The 23257-nt window shown below is 29.4% G+C and overlaps 3 protein-coding genes across 3 annotated transcripts; 2 read left to right on the plus strand and 1 right to left on the minus strand.

The window, feature by feature from the left end:
- The first annotated feature begins 90 nt into the window (after window positions 1-90).
- Window positions 91-9400, plus strand: LOC111424600 (ankyrin repeat and LEM domain-containing protein 1). Its single transcript, XM_023058205.2, has 5 exons — window positions 91-272; window positions 1302-1705; window positions 7308-7962; window positions 8018-8232; window positions 8613-9400. The coding sequence occupies exons 1-5, from the start codon at window positions 190-192 to the stop codon at window positions 9239-9241; spliced, it is 1986 nt and encodes a 661-aa protein (XP_022913973.2). The 5' UTR covers window positions 91-189; the 3' UTR covers window positions 9242-9400.
- Window positions 9401-11555: 2155 nt separating this feature from the next.
- LOC111424604 (hydroxymethylglutaryl-CoA synthase) lies at window positions 11556-13187 on the plus strand. Its single transcript, XM_023058212.2, has one exon. It carries the CDS (start codon window positions 11650-11652, stop codon window positions 13021-13023), a length of 1374 nt encoding a protein of 457 aa, XP_022913980.1. The 5' UTR covers window positions 11556-11649; the 3' UTR covers window positions 13024-13187.
- Window positions 13188-17052: 3865 nt separating this feature from the next.
- Window positions 17053-22952, minus strand: LOC111424603 (C1 family peptidase 26-29-p). Its single transcript, XM_023058210.2, has 8 exons — window positions 22454-22952; window positions 22279-22381; window positions 21919-22142; window positions 21606-21863; window positions 17786-18323; window positions 17623-17731; window positions 17379-17566; window positions 17053-17321 (listed from the first exon to the last, which is right to left on the minus strand). The coding sequence occupies exons 1-8, from the start codon at window positions 22509-22511 to the stop codon at window positions 17135-17137; spliced, it is 1665 nt and encodes a 554-aa protein (XP_022913978.2). The 5' UTR covers window positions 22512-22952; the 3' UTR covers window positions 17053-17134.
- Window positions 22953-23257: the final 305 nt, after the last annotated feature.

Consider the following 23257-nt stretch of genomic DNA (forward strand, 5'->3'; position numbering starts at 1 on the left):
GGTTCGAATTTCTAACCTTATTTATGTTCACGGCATCAGTTCCCGATTAGATTCCAAGTGTTACACTTAAATCAAATAGTTTTTCATTGATTTTGTGGTGTTTTATGTCATTTTTTGTGAATTAAATTGTTGCTAATTTAATTGTTTGTCTTAAATTGATGTTTTGAAATTTAAAGTTTTTGTGTTACAATGAACATTTATCGTGGTCGAAACCGCACGGAAGTTTATCTTGCTTCAATACTTTATGATTCTATTGAAGATCAAGATATAAAGTAAGTTTATTTCATATTAGGACAGGTATTAATCATATTAAAATAATCAAAGTTGGCGAAAAATGAGAATTCAACATATTGAGCTTTAAGGTATAACGCTTTAATAGGCGACAGTTTGCAAACCGCAGGAGACACTACTGGTTGTCATGACGATATATGTATCTCCATGACATTACAGATACAGTTTCGTGTTAGGCGACACTACTGGTTGTCATGATATGCTTCAAGATACAATTTTGCGACAGACGGCAGTCTGCAAACTGCAGGCGACACTACTGGTTGTTATGGAGATATATGCATCTCCATGACATTAACGGTACAATTCCATGACATGCGGCACTTTGATACGTATATAACTTGGATGTGAAGTGTCGCCACGCTTGGAATTAATGTCATGGAGATACATGTATCTCACTCAGTAGTGTCGCCTGCGGTTTGGAGTTTGTCGTCCATCTTGGAATTGTACCTTTAATGTCACGGAGATACATGTATCTCCATGACAACCAGTAGTGCGGTTTGCAGTCTGGCGCCTGTCACGATTTATACCGTAAAGCTCAATATATTGAGCTTTAAGCAATATTTAAGTTTAATTTTGTCTCGGAATTGTACCTTTTAATTGAAAGTAATCAAGCATATGGTTTTAAACTTAAATAAAAAGATATTGCAATAAATCATTAAATAATAAAAGTAACAATATAAAATATCAAATTTTTCTTCTAAATTAATTACCGAAAACAAAATTATTTTTTTAAATTATAATCTTAAAATGAAAATATAAATAATTATAAGAATAAAAAAAGTGCAATTATTTATGAATGGAAGCATATTGTTTTCTTGTTATCTTTAACTTGCTTCTAGATAAGTTAAGAAGAAGTGAGAATTAATTAATATCAATGTGTCCCCTTTTATTTCGTTCCATTTATTCCATTTCCTTCTCTTTATGTCCCAATTTAAGATTTCAACCCCATCCTGAACTTTCCTTCTTTTATCTTTTAATCAAAATTATTTACTATGTATTCTATGTTTCAGTTCAATTATTAAATTATTAACCGAAAAACATGCTGATCCAAATTTAATCCTACCAGAAAAAGGAATTTCATCATTTCATTTGACGATTGGAAACGAATCGGAATCATTTGCACTTCAAGTCACTGCATTGATAATACAACACGGTGGCGATCCGAACGTTAAATCAGACGAAGGATTGACGCCAGTTCATATTGCCGCTGCGTGGGGTCGTTTGAACATTTTGGATCTGTTGTTAAAGTGCGGAGGAGATCCACAAGTTACCGATAATTGTTATAAATCGCCAATTGATTATGCAAAATCTGAAAAACATCTTGAAGCTGTACGAATTATGCAGGAGCTTATTGATTATCAACGGACATTTTTATTTAATGAAACGAAAAAGCCGACATTTATAATGAAATTAGGTGAGTTCAATTTTAATTATTACATAAATTCGTTCATTTTGATTTATATTTAAAAATATACTATTTAAACTGTTTTTAGAAGTTTAAGTGGTTAGTGAAGAGTATTAGAGTAAGCAAAAAAATTGAGTAAATAGAGCGTTTCTAATTAATTGGAAATTCCCAGTTGTATCACAATTGATTTTATTTCTATCTTCGTCCCCATCTAAACCTTGATCCGAAATATCAACACATAACGGGTTTCCCAATAAAAACATAACAATTTCGTATTTAAATAAGAACGCACCCTTCAATGTTTTTCATGATTGAACAATTTTATGCCACCAGATAGGTTGTGCATGCTATAATGAATAAATTCGAGTTGAGGTATTGTAATGTACCGAGTGAGTACTAAGCATATGTAAGTGCTTCAATTCATTCGCATTGTGGACAATTTTGTGTAAAGATCTTCGTTTACATTCTTACAAGATCAAATTAACTTAACCCTCCAGTGGTGACGCGCGGTCTCTTGGACCGACAGATACGCTTGATCTATGGACCGAGTTTTCACGTCACCACTGCAGGGTTAAGAACTGAAAGCTCTTAATCATTTGAAGTGCCGAAACTTCTCAGATTTGGTTCGCTAAACTTTGAAGCATAGAATTTTTAACGTTGAAGCTAATTTTTGATTGAATGGCTTTGCCAATAAGCATAAATATGTGTTATTGGACAGCAACAAAAACCCACATATGTTTCAAGAGTTTCAATTACAACCACGAAAGTTGACCGTATGGTGTAAATGTCACGGAGGTGTGATTCAATAATTTTTTTTTTTTCGATTGATTAATTGCCATGTAACGGACAATGTCAGAATAGGATGCACTAGTTATCAGGGATATCAGATTCCAAAAAGATGATGGCGCCTTATTTTTCCACCTATTTTACTTGTCGAAATCTTCGCTTTGGAAATAGTATCTTTGGAAATAAATCTAAAAATCCTGATATTTCTCTCATCTCAAACCAGGATAAATTAAACCAGTAAATATGTCAAATAAATAAAGAATGTCACCAAGTACAGAATACACCCCAAAATGATCAAACTTGAAGTCTGTGAGTAGCCATTATGGAACCAAATAAAAATAAGCTTTATGAATTTGAAATGAATACAGATTGGGTTATCTAAATCCGGGTTTTAATATACAAAAACACGCCTAATTAACATTCCTACACATAGAATCGGTATGAAAAACTTTTTCGGTTTGATAGAGTTGGTTTGGTGAATAAGTAAAACAATAATGACGAAGATGCATAAAGAGCTGGGCTGACTCGCCTGGACAGGTAGATTCGATTTAGTGTCTCCGTCGTGATTGTTTCGTGTAATTCCAATTATACCTATTCCTAATATTCCCATAAATAGTCATACTATTGTCAGGGTGATCAAATAGAAAGCTTTTATTCCTTTTACCCTATTGCACTAGGTCAAGATTACCATTTTTCATAGAAATTCTAGAATTTCTATTAGGGATCTATTAGAATAACTAGAATTACATACGTGTTTTGTGTTGACCGAAAATTCTCCAATTCATCATTCATTGGTTCATTTATGCTACCTTGATTTCTAAATAAAAGTTTTTATTAACCCTTTCGTTACTAAGAGCGTACGCATACGTTTTTGTATATATGGGTTTGCTATATGATCTTGAAAATACTCCGTAACGAAAGGGTTAATTGAATTCGTCGTTATAATTAAGTATTTATTTTTTACAGCGTAGTAGTTGCAGTATTTTGACCACGATTTTTTAAAAGAACTTTCTTAAAAGAACTTGAACGTTTTCAATATCAGATTACTTACCTTTGGCTCCTTCGAATCGATGAGATGTAGGATATTTTAGACGCGCTGTCCACATAATCACAAAAGTCGTAAAATCACAAAAAGTAATTACAGAAGATTTGGTCTTTGCGTGCCTAACATACACATAAAATAATAAAGAAGACATAAAGTGTAAAAATACTTACCGTTAATAAAAACTAACAGCAAAAATTAAACTTAAAACTAAAAAAAAACTTTAAAAGGTTCGAGAATTTAAAAAAGAAAGCACTAAAACACAAATGGTTTAAACAACACAGTTGTTAAAATAAGAACGAATACTTTAGCCCTCTCAACTGTCCAGGAAATATCTCTGTTAGGATAGAGTACTGGTTTGTACATTTTAGTATTTTAGTTGTACATTTTTTACATCTGTTGTAAGGTTTTACGACTTGACTTGTTTAAAACAATGAATTTTTTCATAAAGAAAGATAAGTCGTCGCAGAGTTTTCGGGGTCTGCCCACCGGTATTTTCCTATGCATTCTAGCGTTGAGAGTTCTCTTTGATAAAGTTCTTTCTTCCATCCGCTAACATGTCCTGCCCATTGCAACCTTTGAAGTCTGATAAACGTACCAGTCTGACCCTCCATGTATTGTTTTTTTTATTGGCCTCAATATTCTTCTTAATCCTTTCCTTTCAAATATGCTCAGTTAATTTTTTGTGCTCTCTTTCATTATCCTTGCTGTGCATTCGTAACTTCCTATTTTCCGTTCCATCCGAACTCATTATCTGTCCCATGCCCTGGTATAGAAGTTGCTCAACCGGCTCAATACTTATGGCACTTATGGCACCTCACTACTTTTCTGAGTTTTTTTGCACAATTTTTGAAACACGAATTTTTTATTTTATTTCAATGTATAAAACGCATGCGAACTTATTTATAGTGTTCCATTTCATCTTCAATTTCATAATTAATTTATAAAATACAAAGTTCTTTTCGGATTAGAAAAAGTTAACTTTATTTAAAAGTTTAAATTGTCAATAGAATCAAAAAAAAATAAAACAACGATTAATCATTTTAAGTTTAGTAAACAAGTTAAATAAATAAATCGCTAAAAATTATAAAAATACATTTTAAAAATATATATAATCTTATTTGTTCGTAATGGTTTTAAAGTTCATTTAAAAAAAAAAGTTAACTCCCATGATTCGGATTTGACCTTTGAAAGATTATTTTTACAGGTAAAATGTGACACGATAATTTTTAAACAATTAACTTAATTAGATAGGTGATAAAAATGTGTTGTTTTTGAAAAAATCATTTATAATTGTTTAATAAAAAAATGAAAATTGGTATTTAATTGATTTAATAATCAAAAAAATGACGTAAATCGGAACACAACAAGTCTCAAATAAAATTTAATCATTTTATGTAAACACCTTTTTAAAAACAATTAAAAAACGATAATAATTGTAATCGTATTTGTTCTAGATTCTTAAAACTAAATTGATTTTTTTTTTAATTTTAATTCGAAACCCGGATTTTTATATACATAAAAATCTTAATCTCTTCATTTTATTTCTATTATTAACACACGATCGTCCCAGAAACAAAAAAATAATTACTTCGAGACTCGTCCCATCCAGTTCTCGTTTGTTGTCAAAGTTCAAACGGAGTCTGTAAAAACATTATTTTAAGTGACATCTAATAACTTGGTTATCACATCGCAAGTCTGGCGCCTACCAAAGAGATTCATGTTGCCTCATAAATAATAAAAAAAGATTGTGTTAAAATGGAAATTAATCGAGGCGTAATGAGATGTAATTTGTCTTTGCTTGATTTCGGCAAATTCTTATCGCTGTGTTTATATTCGATGTTAAAAAAAAATCGTCCTAGCGGATGCTTAATTTTCCATTATTTTTGCCTCATATATCGCTCGTCTTATCGACGATTTATTTGTGTACGTATAAATAGAATTTTTCGAATTGAAATTTTAACGAAAACATTTAATTATTAATTTTTTCCTAATCAGAATTTGGATAGGTCAATATTCCCTACTTATCTAATAAGATAAAAAAATTAATTGTAAATTTGAATTGAAGATTCTGTTTACGTTAAGAGGCTATTAATTTGTCCAGATAGACGCTAATGTGTCCGATAAGGGAGTTTATTAATAGCCCTAAGATAAATCTCTTTTGCGATTTAAACTCGTCGTCGTATATATCTTTACTACGCTCGTTCTATAATAAGAAACATTAAATTAACCATCATGAAGTGGTAACATAAGTAATATAAACAACAATTAATCATTTTTTTCCTTCTGCTGTCGCTATTATTATCAAGTAAAATAACAAAATCAAACAACAATATCTTTTATTTTTCTTAATTAACTACATTTTATTCAATTAAAGAAAGTTTATTCCAAAACTATGCACAATATTCAAAAAAATTAATTTATTAAAATTGTTTATGTTAAATTAGGTGAAGATAATTTCGATTTTCTCAAGGTGCTCTATTCCATGTTCATAGATAATCTCTGGGTATTCAATCTAACGCTAAATAATAATTAAAACTAGAACTAATAATTCAAGTTCTAGGTCTTGTGTTAGTTCTAGTGATGTGCTAGTGCAATACTAGAATTAACACTAGACCGAGAACTAGAAACATTTGGATTTAGCCGCACGTCTCTCAAGACGGCTAAACCCGAATGATTCTAGTTTTAGGTCCTATGTTAGTTTTAGTGATAATCCTAGTGTAAAACTAGAACTAACACTAGACCGAGAACTAGAAACATTTGGATTTAGCCGCACGTCTCTCAAGACGGCTAAACCCGAATGATTCTAGTTCTAGGTCTTGTGTTAGTTCTAGTGACAGTGCTAGTGCAATGCTAGAACTAACACTAGATCGAGAACTAGAAACATTTGGATTTAGCCGCACGTCTCTCAAGACGGCTAAACCCGAATGATTCTAGTTCTAGGTCTTGTGTTAGTTCTAGTGATAGTGCTAGTGCAATACTAGAACTAACACTAGACCGAGAACTAGAAACATTTGGATTTAGCCGCACATCTCAAATGTTTCTAGTTCTAGTGGTTCTAGTTATGAAGTTTAAGTCTCAAACTAACAACATTACAAAGCACGAATACAATTAATTAATCATTTGTTAATTGAAACTGTGAAATAGTAGTTGCCTACCCATGCGTGACGTCACGAACGGGCCTTTCGAGCTGTGTACCTGTCCCCAGGATGTAGTAGTCTTCTTAAATTCTACCATCTTTGGTATAAATATAAAGCCTGGTAGACTCCCTGACACTCCCTTCCCCGTGTTATTCGACGTTTAACTGTATTAAAATTGATAATGATTTTTTTAAATCGAAACATTAAAAATGAATGAAACAATAAAGATTATCGCTCATTCGTAACCTTTCCGGTTATATTCATCTATTTAAGAGTGTATTTTACGTAATTTGTTGTTATCAGTTCAGTTTTTCAGGCCAGAATTAACTGGATTTCTTGTGAAAGGAACTTTGTCTTAAAACAATGTTCGTATGTAGGTTAGAAATAATCCCACTTTTAAACTTATTTCCAACCATAAAAAAACTACACATTAATTAAATATTAAAATAATTAATCTCTTCTAATAATTAAATTCTAATTAAAAAATTTATTTACCAAAAAAAAAAGCATATTTTTATACTCTTATCTGTTATTTAATTGCTTATTATTTCATAATTAACAAGCGTCAAACATCAAATTAAACTTAAACATATTCAATATTTAAATGTTTTTATAAAAATCTATAATTTATGATTCATTTCAGATAAGGTTTTGCTTAATAGCGGCCAATTGATCGGCGAATACAAACCGGAAATCGTCTCAAATAACACGAAAAAGGTTGATATGAAAAAACTAAAAGAAATTCCACTACGGAACAATTCCCACTACGTTCAAACTTGGTGTAACAGTCAGGATCCAACAAATTCTTATCAAGATAGTAATTCGCAAGATTTAGATCCATTAGATTTTGGATCATCGTCGTCGCAGAATTCGCAAAAATCAACTGGTTCATTTAAATTTAATAAACGAAAACCTCCAATTGATTCGACGTGTTCTTCTATAGATTGTGATTATAAAGAATCATCACGTGAAAGTGGAATATTAACGTTTCCGGAATCGGAAGAAGAAAACACTCGAGGTTTATATGACGACGATTTTAATAGAAAATTAGATAGGAAATTAATTAATTCAAATGCAAATAAAGACAGTAGTAGCGATTATTGTACTTGTACAGACGGTTCAATGGATTTAAATATAAACCAATTCGAAAGGAATATTTTCGACATTGGATCAATTTGTACAGAAAAAAGTAGTATAGATGCAACTTTTGTTAGTATTTCTGAAATTTATAAGTATACGGATGATGAGGAGGGTGTTGTTTTGTATGAAAAAAGGGTTTTAACGCCAACAATTAGTGCGTAAGTATTTAATTTTTTTACCAAAGACTTATTTAATAATATATTTTTGTATTAGAAATGGAAATGAAAGTGTTATTACAACTTTATCTCAAATTTCACTTCCAAAAACTTTTGATTATGACACTGATGTATTAAGAAAAGAGTTAAAAGCACAAGGATTTGATCCAGGTCCAATTACAAAAACCACTAAAAGAGTCTATTTGAAGAAATTGTATCATATTAAGCAACATCCAGAGCAGGTTGTTGCAAATATAGATGATAATAAAAAAGGTGAGTAAGTTAGACTTAAGAACTATAGAGCCATTATCACATGTTGGTTTTATTATTGTATCCTTGGCCTTTGCAATATTGAAATGATATACCAAGCTGTTCTAGCCCATGGTGAATCTATCTTTAGAATTACCAATCAAGAAAACAACCACCCAACGTCACTAAACAAATATTTATTCCCATAATATTTTCTATTTACGAATAAATGCGATTTGCAATAAACAAGATTACATTTTTTAATGTGATCTAGTAGTTTAGGTCACGTCATGAACGTGTTAAGGAATTATTTACAATTAAAAAGATTTTCAACAAAATCTTTTCAAACAAGTACACATCCAAAAATAATCAAAATAATTATTTAATTATAATTTTTTTTATAGTTTATTCAAGGGAGCTTCAAAAAACACTAACAGATCCTTTAACGTCAATAAACATAACCCGATATTCTGAATTAGAAGATGAAATGAGACACCAGTTCATTTCACCGGATCCATCACGTCGCTGGCGCGAAGGAACGACGAAATCTTCATTCACCTACCTTCTTCTTGACCCAAGAATAACACAAAACTTGCCGAATCGTTACGAAAAACTCGATAAAAGTGAAATTTGGCGAACGTTTCTCGATTCAATATTTTATGTAGGAAAAGGAAAACGATCCAGACCATACTCTCATTTGTATTCCGCCGTAAGAACTTATAATAAAGATGTTGAAACAGACTGTGAAAAATTGAAAAGAATAAGAAATATTTGGAGCGATAAATACGGGGTGATTTGTTTACATTTATTTCAAAATACGATACCGGTCGAAGCATACACGCGTGAAGCGGCGATGATACATGCCTTAAAACTGGAAAATGTAACGAATAAGAAGTATGGGGATTATTATGGGGTTGCAGCTACGTGGAATCAACAACAAAAGTGTGTTTTTGGAGTGTTTTTATTATATAAAGCTTTACAAATATTTTTACATGAAGGCGAAAGGCAGTTATATCCTAATGATATTGATTAGAAAAAGGTTTTAACGAAATAATGTACAATTATTATTACAAAGTATATAAAGTTGCAATAATTTATATGTAATTTATACAAAGAAAGGTAGTTTTATACTTTTATAAATTTTGTTATATCGAAAATTTTATTGACGAAATAAAAATTAATGAATCTAAAACACCTTTATTTCTTTTTAATTATTTAAAACAAATTTTCTGGCTAACAGTAGCAAATGCATTCTTAACTTGAATGATTAGTGTAAATATATATAACTTATTCATCATTGTTTAATTCTTCTTTATTTCAAGCTTCTAGAAAGGGAATTATTAAAAGAAAATCTTGTGGGCATGATTTGTGCATGAAGTTTTGGAATAATTCAATTCGTATCTAAAGATAATGTACTGAAAAGTTGATTTAAGTAAGATTATAAATGAAAACATGAATGCGAAAGTAATTGAAGAATATTTTCAAATGTATTAGAAAAATCACCTGTTATTAAAATGGACAATTAATCATAATATTAATAATTAATACCGCAGTCGTAAGATTGAGAAAATACTAACTGCATCATCAACTAAGAAAGAAATACAAAGTTTACTTAAAATAAATTTTATATAAAGAAAACATGATGTGATTTGAGCTACCACCAAACATGCGGAGTTACATCCAATTGAGTTGATATAGGCTCTAATAAAAAATGAGGTGGATTCTAAAAATAAAACATTTAAATTGATAGATGTTAAAAAATCTTTATTAGACGCAATCCAAAATGTTACCAATAAAAATTGGAAAAAGTATGCCGATCATATAATCAAAGAATAGGCTGAAATAAATGGATTAAATAATTTCATGTAGCATGAGAGATTCGATTACTGTTTTAATGTGATTAACATGAATAAATAATAAAAATGTGAGCAACAATCAAGAAAAATATGGAAATTAGATTTATTGCTGGTTTCGTATTAAAAAGAAATCTATAAACGTTGAATACTAATTTAACTTTTTTATAAACAGATGTCGCTAAAAATGGTACACCTAAATTTTGTTCAAACCATATAATCAGATAATATTAAGATAAACCCAAGTTATAAAACCAATAATACGTTTTGTTATCTTAATCTTTTTTGGTTTTTATCAATGTTCTTCTTGAACTTTGAACGCTGCATAAATCTTCACTTTTTTAGTAAAGTATATCCAGTTTAAAAAAATATTATTTTAACCATTTTGTTAAAAAAAATATTGAAAGGTATATGTTAAAACTTTCTTTGTTTATTATTATGGTAATAATGGCATAGGTCACCTTTTCAATGCTAAAAATAAAAATTTCAATGATTATTACTCACTTTGAAGTATTTTTGTAATTTCATCGAATCAAACAAATTAATAGCAATTAATATAGACAGGATTTTCCATTATTTATTAAACATTTTTGTTTAAAAACAAACCAACTCTTAGACGTTTAGAAATTTCCGGGAACGTTTCAATGTTAGGTAAACTTAAATATTTACCTTACCCTAAAACATCATTTTAGAAAGAAAATAAACCAGATGATGTAAAAAAACTTTCTTTTCAATATTTATTTTATTATTGTTTTCTTTTCCGTGATTTCTCGAATTATTGTTTTAATATAGTATTATTATTATTGTTATTTTTCTTTACTATTATTGCAGCACCTGATGATGATAAAAGAAAGTGAAATTCAGAGACATAAGACTCGTGAAAGTTACTTTCTATTTTCAGTAGAACGCGGATATGTAATCAATGTGTGTGTTAGATATCTGGGTGTTTTACAAATTCATTAATAAACCTGCTATTATTTTGCAACATTTATTTTTCTATTTTATTCCTTTTCCATAACAATAACTTGCCATTTATATTGACATTCGTTGCATTAAACATTTTTTCATTTCTGTTTTCGAGTGCATACATTATTTTTTTGAAATTCAAGGTCTATTTTAATGGCAAAATGTAATACAACCGAGGGGCAGTTTTTATTTAACAATTAAGTACATTTAACAATACGTTTAAATATAAAATTGTTAAATTAATACTCTTTGAGATTAGCGTGAAATTAGCGCCGATAATTCAAAATTATAATTATTAATTTTAACTAATATTGAAAATAAATTGATTATAATAAATAAGTAGGTTATAATTAAGAAACGATTAAAATTAAACAATAATTAAATATTAAAAAATATTAAATATAACCAAAATGAAGCGCCATCTACATTCAACATTAGCTTTAATTACAATTCACTTTTTGAGGTTATGTTTGAAGATAAAAAGTGGTAGGGACACTACAAAACGAACGTACGCACCAAATTCCTTTCAGTTTCTCCTCGAAAGTCACCACAAAATCGTTCCTTACCTTATTTTTTTTGAGTTAATTTTACATAACCTATCTAAATTAATTATAAAATCATCATGTCTTGGCCAGAAAATGTCGGTATTTTAGCAATAGAACTCATCTTTCCTTCACTTTACGTGGACCAAACTGAATTGGAAGCATTCGATGGCGTTTCTGCCGGTAAATACACCGTGGGACTCGGCCAAAGCCGCATGGGTTTCTGTACAGACCGCGAAGACATCAATTCAATGTGTATGACCGTTGTACAACGTTTAATTGAAAAATATGAAGTTAAATTTAGTGAAATTGGTCGTTTGGAGGTGGGTACGGAGACTATAGTTGATAAATCAAAAAGTGTTAAATCCGTATTGATGGAGCTATTTGAAAAAGAAGGTTGCTTTGATGTCGAAGGTGTCGACACCACAAATGCATGTTATGGAGGTACATCAGCATTATTCAACTCAATATCTTGGGTGGAAAGTTCAGCTTGGGATGGAAGGTATGCTTTGGTTGTTGCTGGAGATATTGCTGTTTATGCAAAGGGCTCAGCAAGACCAACAGGAGGTGCAGGAGCTATGGCAATGTTAATTGGACCAAACGCCCCGTTGGTGTTTGATAGAGGAATTAGAGCGAGTTATATGAGACATGCTTATGATTTTTATAAACCAGATTTTTGTTCTGAATATCCAAAAGTTGATGGGAAATTATCGATTCAATGTTATTTAGATGCTTTGGATAATTGTTATTCGGGTTATTGTAAAAAGATGGGGTTAAAAGGTAATGAGGTCAATTTAGATTACTTTGACGCGATTTTATTTCATACTCCTTATTGTAAGTTGGTTCAAAAATCTTTAGCACGTTTGGCGTTAAATGATTTCATAAAAAATCCAGATCAATCTAAATATAACGATTTCTCGCAATTTAAAGATGTTAAATTAAACGAGACTTATTTTAATCGCGAAATTGAACAAAGTTTTATGACATATACAAAACAGATTTTCGAATCAAAAACGAAACCTTCGCTTTATATAGCTAATCAAGTAGGAAATATGTACACCCCATCTATTTATTGCGGATTAGTTTCATTATTAATCTCAAAAACGCCCGAAGAATTATCTGGTAATAAAATAGGTTTGTTTAGTTACGGATCGGGTTTAGCGTCTTCGATGTTTTCAATTACAGTCAAGAACAATCCCGACGCTTTAAAACGAATTGTAGATAATTTAAAACCGATTAGAGATACTTTAGACAATAAACGTATCTGCGTTTCGCCAGAAAAATTTAGCGCTATTTTACAATTACGCGAAGAAAATTGCCATAAAGCTCCTTATGAACCTCAAGGAGACATCTCGCAACTATTTGAAGGCACATTTTATCTTGACAGAATCGATGATATGCATAGAAGGACGTATAAAAGATTTTCTGGACAAATTTTAAACGGAAATGTTTAAAAAAAACATAGTAACAAATTAAAAAGAAAAGAACACGTATTACACAAAGATAATTAATTTTATTATAAAACGTTATTTTTTAAGAATTATGTAAAAGCAAGCTGTAAAGGTTGTAAAATTGTTTTTAACTTGTAGATATTAATAAAGTGGTTAATTTATATGTTTATTGGCGTTTTATTTATCGTTTTTGAAAAATGAGGTTTTTGGGTGAAAAGTGACCAGAGAAAGTTTCGATTTTAGTTGAAATCGAAGTTAACCTCATTTAAGTTTTAAATTATTTAAATTTATAACTTTGCCAATGTTGCTTTGGTTCATAACTCGATTAAATTCAACTTAGTTTAACTTCGTAATAATAGATGGCGCTATCGATTCTTTGTCACTCAATATTTTGAATTTCAAATTAAGTTAATAATGTTATTTCTTTTATTGTAACGTTTTAAACATACTTTGTTTTCTAGTGCCACTCCAGGTCGTCATATTTTCGCCTTTTTGTCAAAATCTGTATCAGTAACATCTATCTACATTATCTAACTACATTACATTACATAAATTATACAGAATGTTTCTAAATTGATACGAAAGTTTTCAAGGAGCAAAAATTAAAGATTCATTTAACTTCCCCACCGAGTTACAGCATTCTAAAGTTGGGGGAAAAATTGTTTTTATTTAATAAATCCACTTAAAAAAGGGCCTTTTATTGCAGATAATGTTTTATTTTAAAGAAACTTTGACCCACTATATCTCATTAAGAAGGCATTTACTAGCCTATGTATATTAAGACTGTTCATCTTAATTTTTCATGTCTTATCTGCTTTAAAAGTCTGTTAGCGGTTTTTTGAATCATTCTGTGTATTAATGTACAGTGTGTTAATTAATTATCGTACCCTGTAAAGTATGCAACCAATATCACAGATTGGTATTGCAACGCAACGAAAGTTTCTAAAAACGATGGCGACATCATTAACTATAAAAGCCGTTTAAAATATATTTAGATTATATATTAATTATTAAAAAAATATTTTAAATATAAAAAAAAGTCTAACTTTCTGTCCTTTTATTTAAAATAATTTTTAGTGTACCCATTGTAGATTGACATTAATGTTGAAAGTAGTGGTTATTTTGATTTGTTTATTGACTTTCCGCTTAAACCAACCGCTAGAAACAACAATAGTTCTAAAAAGAACTATTTAGAAAAATATAAAGACAGCAAAAAACGGTTAAAGAATAAAGAAAATACGAAAACTCGCAAAGCGTACGACAATCACAACAATAACGTACGATCAGTTGTCAACATCTGGTTACTCATCGACATAAAATCGATATATCGATGTGGTTACTAATTTAAAATTATCCGAGCTACCACTACATATTGAGATATGCAGCCAATATGACACGGGTCACGTGGTTACGATAATTAATTAACACAGTGTACATTTGTTACAGTAATGGGGTCATACACACTTATTAAATTTAGAGAAAATTTTTATGTCAAACGATATATGCAAGTATATGTATGAACACAAAGTAAAAGAAATATTTTGATCAATTTTATATTTTGCGTAATTTGAAGTGAAAAATAGCAAATATTTAAACGAAATAATTTCGCGGCTTTTCTGTGACGTAGGAACCGCACTGCCTAAAACAAGTTAAATTGTCCGTTAGATAGCGCTTGCGGTGTGACAGTGTCAAAATAAAACCATGGATGTAATAGAGTGTCTCTATTACATCCATGAACAAAACATAATAAACATAACCTACAAACACTCTATCTCTTTTCACTACAACCTAAATGACATTCATCTCTTTCTCGCATTTGAGCGGGTAGCAGGGGACGCAAAAGTGAGAATCATACGTCATCAACGCGGGAATTTTAAAAGCGCAAATGGGTATATAAATTTTCAATAATTTTTTTAACAATGACTTTGTTCAAAATATTTAAAAAAAAAATAACGGTAACTATATTTTTATATAAACTTTCAGAAAATATAATAAAAAAAAAATCGTGTATGACCCCATTCGCGTGTATTCAAATCAATTACTTTAAATTAGTTATCGATTTAATGAAGTCCTGTCACATAAGCACGCGTCTGAAACGAACCTCTCTGCGTTAAGTTTAATCTTTTTCCACAGGTTAGCTTAGCTAGTAGGGACATGTAACTCTGCTTTGTTATTCGTTTGATTGGCAACTGATTTATGTGTTTTTTTTTTGAACCACTTGAAGAGTTCATCCCCTTGGTTCATAATTTTGAGAAGTTGATGACCGTCATTACGAAAATACTCTTAAAAATACAACAAAGTTCTATTAATTTTATAGTCGTAATAGATTCATAAATATTCAAAAAATAACAATAAAAATTGCAGCAAATATCACACAAAACAACACCTTACCAAAGAACCACGCAATAATAGGTATAAGGAACCTTGTTGTCATATATATTTCTGAAATATTATAAATAAAACAAAGTTTTTTACGTTCTTACGGTCAAAAACAAAATAAATAAATAAGATAAGTAATAATAAAATATTTACAATCAAAATAAATACAGTCAACATTAATATATACTTAACTATTTTCCTTCAAATTTTTTTATTCATATCGTGTAATAGATAGGTACGAAAAATAAAAATGCATAAATATCGTTGAAATGAAGTATACTGCGACATCTCTTAATCAATAGCGGAACTAAACCGATTTTTGTATCAATTTTACGAACCCAAGAGATTCGAATCGCCACGTTAATGCGTCTACATTTTGATTTAAATAAAGAAATTCAAGTGAATTAATTCAGAGATTGGTTATTATTAGACAAAAAAATGAAGTTATGTCAAATTGATCTTAACATTATTTTATGTGTTTTTTGTGACCAAACTAACAATTTGTTAGTTGTAAGATGTCAAGGGATAAGAAAGTTGCAGATTTTTCCCTTAACTTTAGATGGTTATAACTTGGAGGAGAAAAGGTTTTAAACAAAAAATTATATGAAAGATACCCCTTAACACTGCGATATGCATATGTATGCTGATGACACTTACCTTCATTTTTCCTCAAGTGCATACTGCTCAGAATTATATTAATTATGATTTAGACAAATTGATTCATCGTGCTTCGGAACTGTGCCTAAATATTTATCTAAATAAGTCATCCATTATGGTTTTTGGTAATCCCTTGCCATGAGTGTTTGTGGTGTTAGTTTACAGTTCAGCGATGATGCAAAGAACTTGATTCATCACTTAGATTTTCTTAAGCGAACCTATGCTGCGCTGCTACTACTCTACGGCAATCGCAACTTGTTGAATCAGCGTTTAAGAATTCATCTTTGTGATTCAATCGTATTGTCCTTATTCAACTGCTGCGACGTAATTTAAGATTCTAGTCTTGATGCGGCTACTACCCTTCAAATTCTATGCCTGCAAAACGCTGAATGGTTTCTCCCCTACATTAATTTAGTGCGGAACGTTTTCGACTATCCGAGTTGTTCTGCCAATGGAAACGATTGTTTAGTAATTAGTTTTCGGAACGCAAGGGTTTAAAATCTCAGACGGGAAGAAGAACAAGTTTTTTTTTCTTGGAGCAGTTCCATGGAAGAGTTCCTAGGAATTGTGGATTTTTGTGAGAAGAACTCGAGAGTCAGTCATGGATCAATTGGTAGAGTCCCAGTTGATGAAAGAAACAAAGAAGAGTTCTAGAAGAGGATTGAGTCGATCATGACTTAGAGTACAAGTTCCTAGGGTGGATTCCAGTGGAACGGTTGAGACAAGAAGAACTGAAACCAAAAAGGGAAAAGTAGGATCGTTAGCCAGTACATTCTTTCAGGGGTAAGGCCCCAAATTTTCCAGAAAGACTAGCTTTGCGTAAAACTACCTGCAAATGTCAATTCCATGAAAAGGTTTTGATGATCAATCCAAAATTTTTTATTTAGCTTTCTTTGAGAAAGGGATTTCTTCACCTTGGATAGTTCCTGGAGAGCTGGAGTGTTAAAATATATATTTGGTATTTGTTATAACAATAATGTAAATAACAGGTTTTTTTTTCAACACTATTTATTTAGAAAGCAATTATTGATATTTAATTTTTAAAAACTTAATGTAAAAATTTGTTTCGTATTAACAATTACATAGTAACAAAAGTTGGCGTTGTCATAACTCCACAATTATTATTCTTAGCTGACATCAATATATAACCATCATTACCCCAATAATTCGACCAACTATTCTTAATTAACCAATAATCTTCACCATTAATTGTTCCATAACCAACCGCAAGAACAGCATGATCCAAATCTTCCAATTTATTACCACTAAAAACAACAATCATAAACAAATTATTTCTCAACTTTTTGGTGATTTCATCATACCAAGATTCGTCATAATAAACACCGTTTGAATAAAAACTAAACATCTTGTGACTCGCATCAATTGCAACACTTATTGGTCCATATTTAACAATTGCAGTTTTTAATGCAATTGGATCATTTGATGTTACATTAACGTAACCTGTTATTTTTGCTACTGGAGTTACACTATCAATATGACAATAACCATCCTTAAAAAAATATTATTCCTAGTTTCCACAAGAATTTTTTTTTATTTTTAAGTTACCTGTCCCAAATAAGGTCCATAATCTTCTTCAGTAGGGACCCCACCATGTTTTAACATCCATTGGTAAGCTCTAAAATCTTCACCACCATCACAGCCATTATTACCATACCTAAAAAAATATTAAATCATCCAAATTTCTTAAACCAAAAAAAATTTATGTTACCCCCATGAACAATCAATTAAAGCTTGTTGGGATAACCGTACTAAATTCTTCGTTTTCAAGAAGAGTGCTCCTTCAACAGCTCCAATTGTACCAAAAGACCAACAACTTCCACAAACCGATTGATCTTTAACTGGAGTAACAGCCCCAAAAATTCTCCAATCAAATTGAGTTGGTAAAGCAAGGCGATTTTCGATTTTTGGAAACGGTGAACCACCATTGTAAACATTCGAATATTGTTTTCCACGTAAAGCTTTTAATTCCGTTTCAGTTTTATCAGCAAGATGATTTACGGTTAACGTAAACGAACGGCTTTTTCGGTTTGTTGAGTGGATAAATCGAATGTTTTGTCTAAAAATTTCTTTTCGGCGTATATGTTCTTTATGATCGGAGTAAGATTTTGCGTGTTTATTAGTGAACCGTTGGAATTCGTTGTCTAAATAATTATCGTAAGAGTGAGCTGGATGGATAAATTCTTTAATTGGGTTGAATGTGTAGATGTGTTTATCGCCAGGTCCCGGAAATGAACTGCATGTCATATCTTTAAATAACAAAAATTTTTTATTTAATAATAAATTTTTTGAAATGAACCTCACTGTGGTAGTTAGGATAGCTTGATGATAAAAGAATTTTAAACCATCATATCTCAAAAACTATTTGAGATATCTCAACGAAATGAAAAGCATTTTAAAGCAAATTTATCTTTTACTTAACCTGTCAAAAATTATTTTCCTACTCCTACAAATCTCGTCGTAATGATTTTTTTAATACAACTATATTCGGTTAATAATAAGCAAATTTAAAAAAATCATATCTCAAAAAGTAGATGAGATATCAGGATGAAATAAAATGCAATTTAAAGCAAATTTCATTTAGTTTCAATGTGTAAAGTACAATTTTTTCATTTTTATAAACGCTGATGATACGAATTTTTGAAATGAACCTCACTGGAGTAGTTAAGGATAGCCTGATGATAAAAGAATTTTAAACCATCATATCTCAAAAACTATTTGAGATATCTCAATGAAATGAGAAGCATTTTAAAGCAAATTTATTTATTACTTAAATTGTCAAAAATTATTTTCCTACTAATACAAATCTCGTCGTTATGATTTTTTTAATACAAGTCTGTTCGGTTAATAATAAGTAAATTTAAAAAAATCATATCTCAAAAAGTAGATGAGATATCAAGATGGAATAAAATGCAATTTAAAGCAAATTTCGTTTAGTTTCAATGTGTAAAGTACAATTTTTTCATTTTTATAAACGCTGATGATACGAATTTTTTAAATGAACCTCACTGTGGTAGTTAGGGATAGCTTGATGATAAAAGAATTTTAAAACATCATATCTTAAACGCTAATTGAGATATTTCAACAAAATGAAAAGCATTTTAATGCAAATTTATCTTTTACTTAATCAGTCAATAATTATTTTCCTACTCCTACAAATCTCGTCGCTATAATTTTTTGAATACAACTGTGTTCGGTTAATAATAAGAAAATTTATAAAAAATCATATCTCAAAAAGTAGATGAGATATCAAGATGAAATAAAATGCAATTTAAAGCAAATTTCATTTAGTTTCGATATGTAAAGTATAACTTCTTTATTTTTATAAATGTCGTTGATACGAATTTTTTAAATGAACGTCGCTATAGTAGTTAAGGATAGCTTAATGATAAAAGAATTTTAAACCATCATATCTCAGAAGCTAATTGAGATATCTCAACGAAATGAAAAGCATTTTAAAGCAAATTTATCTATTACTTAACCTGTCAAAAATTATTTTCCTACTCCTACAAATCTCGTCGTTATGATTTTTTTAATACAACTTTGTTCGGTTAATAATAAGCAAATTTAAAAAAATCATATATCAAAAAGTAGATGAGATATCAAGATGGAATAAACTGCAATTTAAAGCAAATTTCATTTAGTTTCAATGTGTAAAGTACAACTTTTTCATTTTTATAAACGCCGATGATTCGAATTTTTTCAATTTTTTCATGATAAAAGAATTTTATACCATCATATCTCAGAAGCTAATTGAGATATCACAACGAAATGAAAAGCATTTTAAATCAAATTTATTTATTACTTAAATTGTCAAAAATTATTTTCCTACTAATACAAATCTCGTCGTTATGATTTTTTTAATACAAGTCTGTTCGGTTAACAATAAGTAAATTTAAAAAAATCATATCTCAAAAAGTAGATGAGATATCAAGATGGAATAAAATGCAATTTAAAGCAAATTTCGTTTAGTTTCAATGTGTACAGTACAATTTTTTCATTTTTATAAACGCTGATGATACGAATTTTTTAAATGAACCTCACTGTGGTAGTTAGGGATAGCTTGATGATAAAAGAATTTTAAAACATCATATCTTAAACGCTAATAGAGATATCTCAACAAAATGAAAAGCATTTTAATGCAAATTTATCTTTTACTTAATCAGTCAATAATTATTTTCCTACTCCTACAAATCTCGTCGCTATAATTTTTTTAATACAACTCTGTTCGGTTAATAATAAGAAAATTTATAAAAAATCATATCTCAAAAAGTAGATGAGATATCAAGATGAAATAAAATGCAATTTAAAGCAAATTTCATTTAGTTTCGATATGTAAAGTATAACTTCTTTATTTTTATAAATGTCGTTGATACGAATTTTTTAAATGAACGTCGCTATAGTAGTTAAGGATAGCTTAATGATAAAAGAATTTTAAACCATCATATCTCAGAAGCTAATTGAGATATCTCAACGAAATGAGAAGCATTTTAAAGCAAATTTATTTATTACTTAAATTGTCAAAAATTATTTTCCTACTAATACAAATCTCGTCGTTATGATTTTTTTAATACAAGTCTGTTCGGTTAATAATAAGTAAATTTAAAAAAATCATATCTCAAAAAGTAGATGAGATATCAAGATGGAATAAAATGCAATTTAAAGCAAATTTCATTTAGTTTCAATGTGTAAAGTACAATTTTTTCATTTTTATAAACGCTGATGATACGAATTTTTTAAATGAACCTCGCTGTAGTGATGAAGGATATGTTGATGATAAAAGAATTAAATAAATGATATGATATATATATGATATATATATATATGATATATAAATATATGATAAAAGCATTTTCATGCAAATTTATCTATTACTTATTCTGCCAAAAATTATTTTCCTACTCCTACAAATCTAGTCGTTTTGATTTTTTTAATACAACTCTGTTCGGTTAATAATAAGAAAATTTATAAAACATCATATTTCAAAAAGTAGATGAGATATCAAGATGGAATAAAATGCAATTTAAAGCAAATTTCATTTAGTTTCAATGTGTAAAGTACAACTTCTTCATTTTTATAAATTCAGATGATATGAATTTTTTAAATGAACCTCGCTGTGGTAATTAAGGATAGCTTGATGATAAAAGAATTTTAAACCATCATATCTCAAAAACTATTTGAGATATCTCAATGAAATGAAAAGCATTTTAAAGCAAATTTATCTTTTACTTAATCTGTCAAAGATTATAGTCCTACTCCTACAATCTCGTCGTTATAATTTTTTTAATACAACTCTGTTCGATTAATAATAAGCAAATTAAAAAAATCATATCTTAAAAAGTAGATGAGATATCAGGATGAAATAAAATGCAATTTAAAGCAAATTTCATTCAGTTTCAATGTGTCATTTTTATAAATGCTAATATCAATTTTTCAAATGAACCTTGCTGTAGCAGTTGACAATTGGTTGATAATAAAAGAACTTTAAGATATCTTAATAATTAAAAAAATTAATTTCTTTTTTGTCTTACCTTCTTCAAGTTCAAAGGTTTCTGGAGCAATTGGACTAATGTCGAAGTAAGAATATTCTAAATAGTAATGATCATAATGGCTACCTAACAAAGAATTAAAGCCCTTCATTTCATATTTAATTGGAACAGCATATTTTACAGTTTTTTTGCGAAAATCATTTTTGAATGTTAACCAAATTGTGTATTTATTACTTTTTTGGCCAATACTTTGAACTAATTGCCATTTTTGTGTGTTTTGCCCATTTATTACTTCATCACCTAAAAATAAATAATCAATTACTTTTTGTTTGCCTCAATTTTTAAATAAAACAACCTAAATAACTAAATCCTGTAAGATCAGGCAAAATTGTTTGCTGTTCGATTTGATAATCTTTCGTTCCATTAACTTGTAAACAAGTATTAGTGTTAGTTTTTTCTTCTGTAGTAACTGGAGCTATCTTTAAACTGGTTCCGTATGGTTTATATGTTGAAAGTTGATATGTTTTCACCATTCCACCATAATAATCGATTCTAGATTGACCGGAAGATGAATCAAACCTAAATAATGTTTTTTAATACAGAATTAATCAATCATTGACCTTTTTAACATCTCAAATTTATTTATAAGTTATCAACACTTTATCAAAGTTGAACTGATAAATTTAAAAATATTATTGTTTTCAACTATACTTACCAAGCGTAAAAAGGTTCTTCTATTTCTGCATAAGGAATATAAAGTGTTCCTTTTGCTGTATAAGTGGTGCTCCATTCAATCGGTTTTTTAATGAAAATTAAAGCTGTAATGATAAAGTAAAATATTACTTAAATAAATGTTCTTGTTTTTCTCTAAGAAAGAAAAACTAACTTACCTAAATGAGGCTGCAAAAATAATAAAATTAGAAAGACACTAAATGATTTCAAAATCATATCTGTTCTTTATGTTAAAGATTTAGTTTTAATAATTATATAGTTTGATAATAAATCCTGACTTTGTTCCAATTGCTGCTTAAACAGCGATAACCGGCGAATAACTGATGAAATTCGAGTTGGGTTCTTTGTCTTAAGACGGACAAACAGCTGATAAGGAAGTAAGTTTAGATTCTTTGGACGTTACACTACCGCATCGCAAAAAAGTGATGATTCGAGTTGAGTAATCGATATATTACACATTTACTTCTATTTCAACACAAATAAATGTAATAAAAGAATTAAAATTTTTTATTTTAGTAGAGAATGGAAGAATTTATACTAAATTCCTTAAGGTGGTCAATATTTATTCTCGTGCACACGATAAATCTTTGTTTATTTGAAGAAGAATGAATGTAAAGAATGCACAAATAGGAAATGACTTTTGTATTGATTTTGTACATTCTTAACCTCAATTTATATCATGTATATTATTCCTAAAGAAATTTGAATTAGAATATTGACCATAACAAGCACGGCTGCTTTAGACACAGGAAAAAAATTAAATGCTAATGAGATTGTTCTGCTCGTATACAAAAACTAAAATGTGTAACCAAAGTGGTCTCTAAAACCAAGAATCTTGGTTTTAGAGAAAATTGAAATGTTTGCCTGCAATCTTCAAATGGACGCTGTTTTGGAACAAGAAAAAATTAATTGCTGATGAAAATAGATTGCTTTGCAAAGTTTTTAAACAATAAACACCTGTC

This window comes from Onthophagus taurus, chromosome 7 (genome assembly GCF_036711975.1).
Source record: "Onthophagus taurus isolate NC chromosome 7, IU_Otau_3.0, whole genome shotgun sequence".
NCBI classification, from domain to species: Eukaryota; Metazoa; Arthropoda; class Insecta; order Coleoptera; family Scarabaeidae; genus Onthophagus; species Onthophagus taurus.

Bases quoted from the DNA above. Each gene is read 5' to 3' on its own strand.
- LOC111424600 (XM_023058205.2), top strand. From the start codon at position 190: ATGAACATTTATCGTGGTCGAAACCGCACGGAAGTTTATCTTGCTTCA. The intron at 273-1,301 runs GTAAGTTTATTT...TCTATGTTTCAG, and splicing joins ATTGAAGATCAAGATATAAA to TTCAATTATTAAATTATTAA. The intron at 1,706-7,307 runs GTGAGTTCAATT...GATTCATTTCAG, and splicing joins GACATTTATAATGAAATTAG to ATAAGGTTTTGCTTAATAGC.
- LOC111424603 (XM_023058210.2), bottom strand. From the start codon at position 22,511: ATGATTTTGAAATCATTTAGTGTCTTTCTAATTTTATTATTTTTGCAG. The intron at 22,382-22,453 runs GTAAGTTAGTTT...TTATCATTACAG, and splicing joins ATTTTTGCAGCCTCATTTAG to CTTTAATTTTCATTAAAAAA. The intron at 17,322-17,378 runs GTATGATGAAAT...TGTTGTTTTTAG, and splicing joins GTTTATTATGACGAATCTTG to TGGTAATAAATTGGAAGATT.
- LOC111424604 (XM_023058212.2), top strand. From the start codon at position 11,650: ATGTCTTGGCCAGAAAATGTCGGTATTTTAGCAATAGAACTCATCTTT.